At 46.0% G+C, this 10,334-nt stretch overlaps 1 protein-coding gene across 1 annotated transcript in view; it reads left to right on the forward strand.

The window, feature by feature from the left end:
- Positions 1–605: 605 nt before the first annotated feature.
- LOC118163810 overlaps positions 606–10,334 on the forward strand; it is a 21,520-nt gene continuing 11,791 nt past the window's right edge. Inside the window, exons 1-3 of the mRNA XM_035320817.1 lie at positions 606–661; positions 2,387–2,673; positions 5,997–6,182. Of these exons, the coding sequence (XP_035176708.1) occupies positions 606–661; positions 2,387–2,673; positions 5,997–6,182 (529 nt within the window). The remainder of the gene's footprint in view (positions 662–2,386; positions 2,674–5,996; positions 6,183–10,334) is intronic.

Genomic DNA, 10,334 nt, shown 5'->3' on the forward strand with positions numbered 1-10,334 from the left:
CCAATTATTTTAATTTAGCCTGGGTACAACCTGCATTATTGCAATCCCTAGAAGAGTGTATATGTGCAGTTATGGAGGTGGATCTCTTTAACTGTCACCTAGCAGGTGTTTTTTTGTTGTTGTTGTTTTTTTTTTTTTTTTTTTTTTTTTTTTCTTCTGTTATTGCCACTGCTTCCATTAAATATCCCCTGTAGCAAGCACACATTCACACACATGCTTCACACATTCCAGACATACAGCCGTGGTCACACTTACATATACAGATACAATCTCAGAAAATTTACAGCCAGTTATTCACTACCAAAACCTAAACCTGTCTGCCTGCAAAAGTCATTATTACATATGGAAACCTAAAGTAGACTGGGTAAGATGTGACTTATTAGCCTTATGCTTCAATTTATCCATCACAATCTAGGAAAGAAAGATTGTCAGGCATTGCAAGAGTGTTTCAGTGGATTTCCCTGACAGTAATTCTAGGATTTCAACACACCTGCCTATGGAGAGGCTCCTATTGCAGCTTCTGAAGGCACAACAACTGGCACTCACTGAACTCCAGCACGTGAGCATTGACCTGCATCACTTCTGTTGTCATAGATTACCCAGCAATGGCCAGACTTATTGCTGGGCATCGTATTCCTGCATTCCCTGAAGATGGAGGCAGGTCAGCCCAATGAAACCTTTCCAAGCAAATGAATTGTAGCCTTCAAAAGCATGCAGGCAGCTCCAGGATTGGAGCATCAAGGTCACAGCCAGTGAGACAGACAGTGAAGTCAACCTGCATCTAATGGGGTAGGGGCTGTCTGCGTGCCCACATCACACTGTGCTGAAGTGGGTAAGAGAAGGAAAGGCAGGGAAGGAGTGAAGCCCCCACAGCCTGCCACTAGTCAGTCTCTTCTTGCCTCCGACACCTCAGCAACGGTTTGGTCCCAAATTCCATCTTCATTTGCTATGTTCCTATATGTGCCAGCAGCCCTACTCACAGTTACCTCCTCTACCACAAGAATGTTCCCCAGCCCTAACCTGGAGGAAAGGCTGGAAAGCCTCTGGAGGATCACCAGGATGGCTTCAGCAGCACCTGCACAGCTCAGCTGGGTTCAGCACTGCCCACTCTCACCTCACTTTGTTCTGAGTGTCCTCCTGCCCTGGTCGCTGGACTGTGACCCCGGCTTCATGGGTCTTCATGATGGTTACTTAAAAAGGATGAAGGCAGGTGGAGGAAGTTCAGAAAAACTGAAGGAAAAGCCTTTTCTTTTATCTGTTCCTGTAAAATTTGTAACCAGCAAACGCATCTTCTCCTTCCTGCAGTGATAATCCTTTCCTCCTTCCTGTGTGACCCAGCAGCAGCCCTGGCAGGAGGAAGTCATTTATTTCACATCCCGTTGTTTTGAGCATGTCTCTGCCGCTCAGTTGCCCCCCTGAGACATGTGTGTCACCCGCCTGTCCCTGAGCCAGCCTCCCGCCACCCTGCAAGTTCGTGGGTGGCCTGCCGCCAGGTCCCACGGGTCACCCACGGGCCTTGGCACCATGCTTCTTTTCCTCTTTCCTCCTTTTTTTTTTTTTTTTTTTCTTCTATTTTATTTTGTTTGTACTGTGAGGAGAGAGGCATTAGGACATCAAAGGCCAGGGGAGGTGTTTTGAGGCTGTGACAGGGAGACGCATCCCGGTGGCAGCGAGCGGGCCAGGCCCTGCCTGCTGCCCTGCGGTGGCGTGCGGGAGGAGGCCATGGCTGCCGCATGGCGAGCGTGCCGCGAGCCAGCCCTGACATCTGTTTTGCATCGGCAGCGCACGGGGATCTGGGCGCTGGAACTGGACCGTGTCTGTTTTCTCTTGCTGGAGCCCAAATCAAAGTCTTAATTAAAGAAAGCTCGGAAACGCTTTCAGCAAGACGGCCGGGGGTCAGTGTGCGGAGGGGGGAGGGGGGGTCTTTTTCAGGAGTACAAGCTCGTCGTGGTCCAGCACGCTCCCTCAGACGAAGGGTGTGTTTTGGGGTGAAGGCACAGTTGTGTAGAGCCTAAAGCGGCACAGACATGTTGCACGTGGACCCTACAGCTGCTCTCTGTGTGCATGGAGAAATAACCGCAGTCTCTGAGAACCGCAGTGCCTCCCACCTCCCTCCTCTCATTGCCAGGAGCCACTCCATGCCTGATGATGCCCCTTCTCTGGAAATCTCGTGGTTCCCCCACCACTCCTCCTTCACTCCGTGCCTGTCCTAGGGCCCCCTCCCTCTGCTGCCAGCAGCAGCACCACAGCAATGCTGTCTGCCACCGTTGGCTGTGGGCTGGATGCTGTCCGGCACTTCTCTCTGGCTTCCGTAACAGGCAATCCTTTCTTTCAGATAATTGCTTTTCATGCTGTTAGAAACTCTTTAGGTTAATTTATGAACCAGAGTGCTCCTATCACCACTTCTGTGCGCCCAGTACCACTGTAATAAAATATCTCAAGCACATCAGATCTCCAGAAACCCCTTTAGTCGGTTCCCAATCCCCATTAAAATTGCAGCAGTGGTTCATCTCTCTGGGGCTACGCTTGCTTTGAAAAACACTCGGCAGACATCCTACGCCTCCGATGCAAAGCACGCTCCACGCAGCTGCGGCTTAAGCAATTCAGCCCTGAGTCAACGTGTCACAGCCAATCTGCAGCTACAACTGAACAGCAGACACCCGAAGCAGAGAGGTAGGTCTGCAGGATACCCGTCTACAAAGGCTGGTATTAAAGGGCATTAGACTGCTGGATGTAGCTAAGGCTTCTAGATTGGCTGCTGGTGATGTCACAGCCACCCATGTGCCCTATAAATCTATTTTTTTGTTTTTATGTGCAAATGATGTAATGCCCACAAGCTTCCTCAGTCAGGGTTCATTATTTAATTTCTCAGGTGGCTGAAGTCTTAGGCTTTGTGGCGTCTGCGGCCACCCACGATGTGCTCTCTCTGCCCAGAAATGAACTTCCTCTCGTGCCTTGTTTTATAATTGGCATCCGCAGAATTAAAAGTCCACTGACCACTCCATGTCATGGGAACACTTCGGAAAGTATCTCTGGAATGACAGAACCATTTTGATCCCAAAATAATCTGTGCTTAAAGTAAGGATTTCTCTGACAGAAAGATGACAATTAGAGGCAACTTTCAATACAGTGAGAAAAACTTCAGTTTTCATGAGCAAATATCACTTGGAAATCACCACTTCCCAAGATAAAACCCTTGCTTCATCTAATCCTGTATTCCAGCTTTGACAGAATATTATCCTGAATTTTCTTTAGTAACCTGGGAGTGCATTTTACTCAGTACACCCATGTCATTCCTGGGGGTATCTTTCCCCAGCGCAGTCCCAAGGACTGATCTGTCCCCCTTTCCTCACCTACTGGGGTCAGGTACCCTCACTGATGACATCTCACGCTTTCTTTTAATCCTGCTAAACTCTTGTCCTCAGTGTTGTTTTACCTGAACGCTTGTAAATCCAAGGAGTTAATCACCCATGAAAAACAGTTTCCTGGACAATAGGTTTTCCTGCACTAGTCCAGTTGAGACCCTGAGAAATTAGCCTTCACCATAATACTGCCTAGTGTCACCGTACCAAAACTAGGGGTTTCCTGATAATAATTGTGACCCTTCACTTTTTGGCAGACTGAAGTATTGTGCCTTATTAGCAATTAAAATAAATTGAATGGAGCAGTGCAGAGGTCAAATTATTACCGTATAAACACTGATTATCATTCCTTAAACTGTGTAAATCCTTAAAGCTTGAACGGATAATCTTCACAAATTGTAGTTGCTTTCATGAACCTAGAATAAAATGTCTCAAATAAAATTAGCTTTTAGAAGGTCCTGGTCCAAAGCCCACTGAACTCTATGAGAAGCGCCTGTATCCTAAAGACATAGAGGAAACTGGGAATTGTTTCCTCTCCACAAGAGTTATGATGCTTGCTGAGGAAACACAGTACGGAAGACAATAGCTGATAAAGGCACATGTTTATACAGGAACAAAGAGATAAGTGCAAATATATGCTGGCAGGCAAGTTCATTCTTCTATAGTAGTAAATTCACGCACAAGGTACTTCAGGTAGTGGTTATTTAATTTGAGTGTCTATGCATCAAAAACATTAAAAGAAAAAGAGAGACAGCATTTCTTCACAGAAGAAAATCTGATAGGAACTGTTAATTTACAAGGTTGTGAATGACTAAAACATTATCTTCTCAAAGAACATCAACAAAGAAATAACACCATAAGAATAATGTGTTTTCATGCTGTACATAGGTGGCTCCTGCCCTTTCTTACAGTGAAAATTCAGGAAGAATGCTTTTGGACAGGATGTTTCTGGCATGGAGTCTCAAAACAGCCTTTTGCTTTCTCTCCATTTAATATAAACTAGAAGTTGGAAGGTGACAACAAGAAAAAATTATATGGAAACTTTTTGCCCTCAACAGCATTTTTTTTTACTCAGGGAGAATTTTAGCTGTGGAAGAAGAGACAAGAACAAAGCCCTGTTGTGCAAGTGGAGCTCCTCAAAGGATTGACTCCCAAATATTTCCTCCTACGTTTCTATTCAGTCTTTTGTATGCTGAATGTGTCTTGACCAGGGTTTCTTCACTCATATTCCTGGCAGGTTTTGAGCACAGCAGACATGCAAGAGGGCAGCCTACATACCAAGCACTTCTGGGTGCCTGCAGCCTGCCAGGTGAGCCAGTGACAAGTGGCCAGATGGAAAAGCCACCTCCTTTCACATCCCTGCAGCAGCTAGGCTTCATCCCTTGCCTGTGCATGCACAAGGGCTGCTGCTTCCCAAGTCTCAAGATGTCAGCCTGGGGCTGACGGGCTGTGTCAATGAGGGTAAAAAATAAACACCCGAGCATCACAGGCTGCTGCTGGGCACCCTGGATTCCCATGAGAAACTTGCAAAGCTGGGTAATCTGCGTCACAACAGCGTGCAAACTGGGGGCCTGGGTGGGTTAAAAATACTGACTGCCACAGATTTCCCAGGCCATATATAGTTCACACGTCTCACAGTAGCAGGAAGGAGCTGCAAAGACATACAGAGACACGGAGAAGGAAGAAAGTAGCAGGGGATGCGGCTGCCAGCGTACAATAAAAATAGGTTAAAATAGGTTAAAAATAGCCTGTGGTGCAACAGCTCCCGTGTGGCCGCCGGTGTGCTCTGCCTTCTCTGGGCAGTCTCTCGGCTGCCTATTTTCTGTGACAAGGAAAGGGGCAGGAAGGAAGCTTTCCTTTCCTGTGAGCAGGAGGAGAGAAAACTGCAGCTCTGCTTGTCCAGGCTGGCAGGTGCTTGCTCCGCGTCCTGACGGACACCACCTGGGCTGGAGGCACAGGGCCAGCACCTCGTGGGGCAGCAGCACTCCAGCCACCCCACAGCGCCCAGCCCAGGGGTGCCTGAAGGGGCCCACAGCCTGCGGTTTGGAAGGTTTGTGGAAAAGTGTCTCGTCTTCCTTCTATGTCTCTGTTGGGTCCTGAGCTGAGGGTGAAGCTGAGCTGTCCGACCCTGCCTTGGTGACACCAAAATGCTGGCTCTGCTCATTTCCTTCTCCCTTAGAATCATAGAATATCCCGAGTTGGAAGAGACCCATTCATCAAGTTCAACTCCTGGCACCACAGAGGTCTACCCAAAAAATCAGCCTATATGACTAAGAGCATAGATCAAATACTTCTTAAACTCCGACAGGCTTGGTGCCGTGACTACATCCCTGGGAATCTGGTGTTGTCTCTCTGTGACAATCTCCATCACCTTCTCCTGGACTGGTCCCTTGCGAGACCATGAAAGCCTTTGCCATCAGGCCAGGGTGCGTGGCCTCAGCCCCCTGGAATCCATGTTCTTGTTGGGATTTCCAGCAACCAGGTGAGCACTGCTGGTACTCCAGAAATCCAGAAAATGCTTAAAAAAGCCACACAGTTCAGTGTGGGGCCAGATTTAATTTGTCTGTAAAGTACTGGGATTCTTTTTTTTATTATTATTTTTTTATTTTATTTGTTGTCACGTCCATCCTGCAGGCCCAGCTTTCCAGCCCACAAACAACTTCTATCAGCTCCCAGATGCTGACACAAGGCACCGAGAGGCACCCAAGCCAAAAGCCTGGATTCCAAACATCCCTGAACTCTGGAGAAGTTCAAATCAGAGCACACATCTTCAGCGAGAAGGGGAAAGCTGTAATGTGATCCCGGTCCTGTGCAATAGAGGTAACACTCAAGTGCAGTCTGAAGGTGACTTCCAGAATATGCGGTGCAGAGCGGAGTGGAGGAGGAGAAGAAAAAGCACAAAGGCATTTTTAATATGTGGAAAAAACAAATGCTGTAGCAGGGATCTGGGTATCTGCTGCCTGTGGGAAGGTGAGGAAGGTTGCTGACAGAGTAAAGGAGGGTAAGAGAGGTGGAGGGACTCTGAATTCAAGGAGTGATACCAAAGAGCCCTGTAGGCTGTCAGAGAGGTGTCAAAAGTTGGGAAGGAGCAGGAAGACAAAATCATGAAGGGAGCAATCCACCAGAGCATATCTTGCATATCTGTGATATCTTGCAACTGACAACGGTTCAGGCTCACACCTGTCCCTGCCCTGCTCTCTGCCTGCCTTTCACATGGACCCTAATTCCCCTCGTGTCTCAGCTCCAGTTTTGGCTGCAGGGAAAGGGCACTCTCAGCCAGAAGGATATCACAGGGCACTGGCTGTGTCTTGTGGGGGACGTGAGCAGCATCAACCCCACTGTGTGCTGCTGGCAATGCCTTTTTCTCTGGAGCACAAGAAGCTGCATGCTGTTCCTCCAGCCCTCCATCAGCCTCTCTTCATCCATCACTTAGGCTTGTAGGCATCAAGGCCAGGCACTAACAATGTCAGCACGCACAAACACAAATACTTTTTTCACTCCACTTCAGAATATGGACTATTTGATTTCCTTTTCCAGAAAGGCTCCTTGGATGACTCACAGAAAAGCAGCAAACAGCTTAGCTGGGTTTGCCTAGTGCTATATTAAGCCACCAAGTGTGCTTGGACATAACAGCCTCTGGCTGTGCCGGGAACATGCCCTGTGTGAGCCTTATCCTGAGCCTGGAGGGTGCCAGGCTGCAGGACTGGGCAGTCAGACAGGGTGGCCACCTTCAGAGATTACTCAGGGCTAGGGTTTAAGGTCAGTTTAAGGTGCTGCCTGCTCCGGCCATGGCTGCAGGAGGGCAAGATGACAACCCCACACACATGGTGTGTGTTAGGGGTGACTGTGTGTGTCTGTGCCCCTCCTCTGGGCCAGAGGAACAAGCTCCTGGGGTTGTCTGAGCTCCTGTCAGCAACTGTTTTGATGGCTTTCATGCCATCCCGCAGCACCACAGAGAGGAAGGGATAGCTTCCTGGCTCTCACTTCCTCAGTTAACGAATCCCACCACTAATTAGCTGACAGTAACATGCAGCTATTCTGGACTGTAGGTGGATCTTACTGAGGTCATAATGGCTGCGGGTAACGTAATTTATTACTCTGGGAGGCACTCTGGGACACAGCGCATGAAGACCCCTCGGGAAGTGCCAAAGCAATATTACAAGTCAGGATTTTCCCTGGTAAGGTAATATGTTCCATACTCTCCGTGCGTTGGAGAAATAAAGCATCAAAGTTGCCCTGGCTCCAGTGCAATGCTGTAAAGGTTTCCAAACACACTGGTGGAAACAGAGAACTACTGTGCTAAAGAGGTGGGTCCCTCTTCGAAGCAAAAGGAGTGCAGGGCTTTCATTTTTTCTCCTTCACACAGCTCTGAAAGCAGAACCCACCCTGCGGGACAGTGCCTGAGCTCCTGACAGAGGAATTGAGCTGGGGCTGCCCAGCAGCTGGGGTCAGCAGCCCGGCCACGCTGGGGCTCCAGCTGTACTCTGGGTGAACTCGACCAAATTAGCTGTACACGGTGCTGCATTCCCTCATTTCTCGGCGGATCAAAGCTGCTGGATCGAGTCCCAGCTTTCTGCAGATAAGCAGGTCACAGGATTAGTTTGCACCTATTTGCTGCTTGTAATACACCGTGTTACAGATTCCTCTGTATTTCCTGGGTTGTACCCATACGCACTGGATGCTCGTGGTCACATTTTTTCGCTTTAGTCGCCTGAGCTAATCTAGTGACCCAAGATACTTCTACAGATTCCCAACATCACCACAGATTCCCTGGCACTGTTACATCTGACTATAAACTGCTACTGCTGTTCTTGCCCTAGCCCTCTTTATGAATCCCTTGTTTTATATAAAAAGCTCTTTCTGTCACTCAGAAGGCTTCTCTCACAACCATAGCAGCACGGGGGCAGGTGCAGCAGCTCTGGCTTTGATTAAGACATTTCTGAATGGTGGAGGAAGAAACACAAGGCTATCTAGTTTGGTAAGCAGTGAGGCATCCATAATCCCTGAGCAAAATCCCTGTGAAAAACGGGGCAGAGGGAAGACAGTAGTAATTGGAAATCCATTTCACTTGCATAAAAGTGTTAATTAGTTGTTTATCTGTAGGCACGCTGCAGGCTTCACAAAGGCACACACGAGTTACAGCAATTAATTACTAGCAGGGTCTGGGAGACTGTCTCTGTAATTAAAATTTGTGACCAAGCAGCAGCAATGAATGATTCGAAAGCAAACAGCAAACCATATATATATATATGTTTCTTGAAAAAGATAAAGAGGTTTTGTGTTGTAGGACTTGGTGAAAACTTGACCTTCATTTTAAAAATTGTTTAAGCAACAGATACATATCTAATATGCAAGTGATACCTTTAAAATGAGTCAATTTTATTTTATTTTTTACCTAAAAATTTACCTGTCAGTACAAGCAGACACATACTGAAACTATGCAGGTATGTACGTCAAATTTGGCAAATAGATTTGGATGAAAAAAAAAACAGAGATAGAATTGAGAAAAAAAAAAAAAAAGTATTGTCAGAAAGATGTATTTCATTCTGGAATTCTAGATCATGACCTAATGTTCCTATTTTAATTGAAAAACAAAAATAAATTCCTGAGTCCAAAGTACTCTGTTCATTTGAAGATAAATATTTTTTCCAGTTCTCACACCCAGCTAGAGTAGTAATAGATAGCACATGCTGCCAGTATCTGTCCTCTCCAGAACATAAAAAGCTTTTAAGAACAGAATGAGGGAGATATTTAAACAGAGGCATCTGGACAGCAAAGAAAAATACATGGCAATGCTTTGGATAAAGCATTTAAATGTATTATTTCATTTGTGAGTATTATGCTGTGTATAATAATAGAATAGTGCTGAATTAAACTTGCACAACTCCAGTGGGACTGGAAGCATGCTGAAGATTTTGGCTTTGGATCCTTCTTTATGACATTTTTTTGAAAATATCTGATGGCTGGGGCAGTGAAGACCATTCCCAAAATAAAAGTGCTTCTTAGCATTATTTTCATAGGCTATTTTTGACAAGGCTGACTGATTGAAAATGATTTCCAATGACTGGTTTCAAAAAGTGACACATTTTTCTTTTGTAGTTGTGAACCATTCAGTTCACAAAGACTGAAAAATACTCCTAGTGTCTTTTCCAAAACGTTTTTGGTCAGGAGATTAAGACAAACTGTGAGTATTGTCCAGGCTCTATATGAGCTGTGTTCATCACAGACAGTGATTGTGGCATCTTGTGTGCTGTGCTCTGCTTTGCGACTGACTTAACACCTGCGATCAAGGTTTTTGGAGGCACTGGAGTTGTGTTAACTGAAACCTCTCATCTCTGCTTTCTGCAAGCCAACAAATGTCAACTGTTTTCAGGAGTATTACAGCCAAGAAGCCAACGGGAAGGTTTGCTAAAACATTTCCATGTAGAAAACAGAAAAATAAGCAGAATAAAGCACAAACCGCATGTAGTACAGTACAGCCTGTTTCTTATAGCTGTGTCCAGAGGTAAAGAAAATGTTTCCCTCGGTGAGGTCTTAGAGTACTGTCGGGAAACTTGTAAGGGCTCCTCAAAAGGGAATGAGCTTAAAGCAGCGAGGTTAACTTCTCTATGTAAGCACATCATAGCAGTGAAATACGGGATCATATGGAAGTAGCTTGCTGTAGAAGGTATTCCCCTTTCATATGTGGCAAATCACAAATTCAAAGCAAAAAGTTGCATGAAATGGAGCTGTAACTCTATATCTAAATATGTAATTCAATTATAAACTGAGTATCTTGGCCATTGGCCACAAGAGAAGGAATGTTCAATTAATCCATTTATAAAAAGAGTTCATATTTTAAAACTGAAAAATAAAAATCAAAGACCTGCCCTTAATTGCAACCCAATGCTGACAAAAGAAGAAGAAGAAGAAGAAGGAGAAGAAAAAGAAAAGGAAAAAGAAAAGGAAAGGAAAGGAAAGGAAAGGAAAGGA

The sequence above is a fragment of the Oxyura jamaicensis genome, chromosome 3 (assembly GCF_011077185.1).
Source record: "Oxyura jamaicensis isolate SHBP4307 breed ruddy duck chromosome 3, BPBGC_Ojam_1.0, whole genome shotgun sequence".
NCBI lineage: Eukaryota > Metazoa > Chordata > Aves > Anseriformes > Anatidae > Oxyura > Oxyura jamaicensis.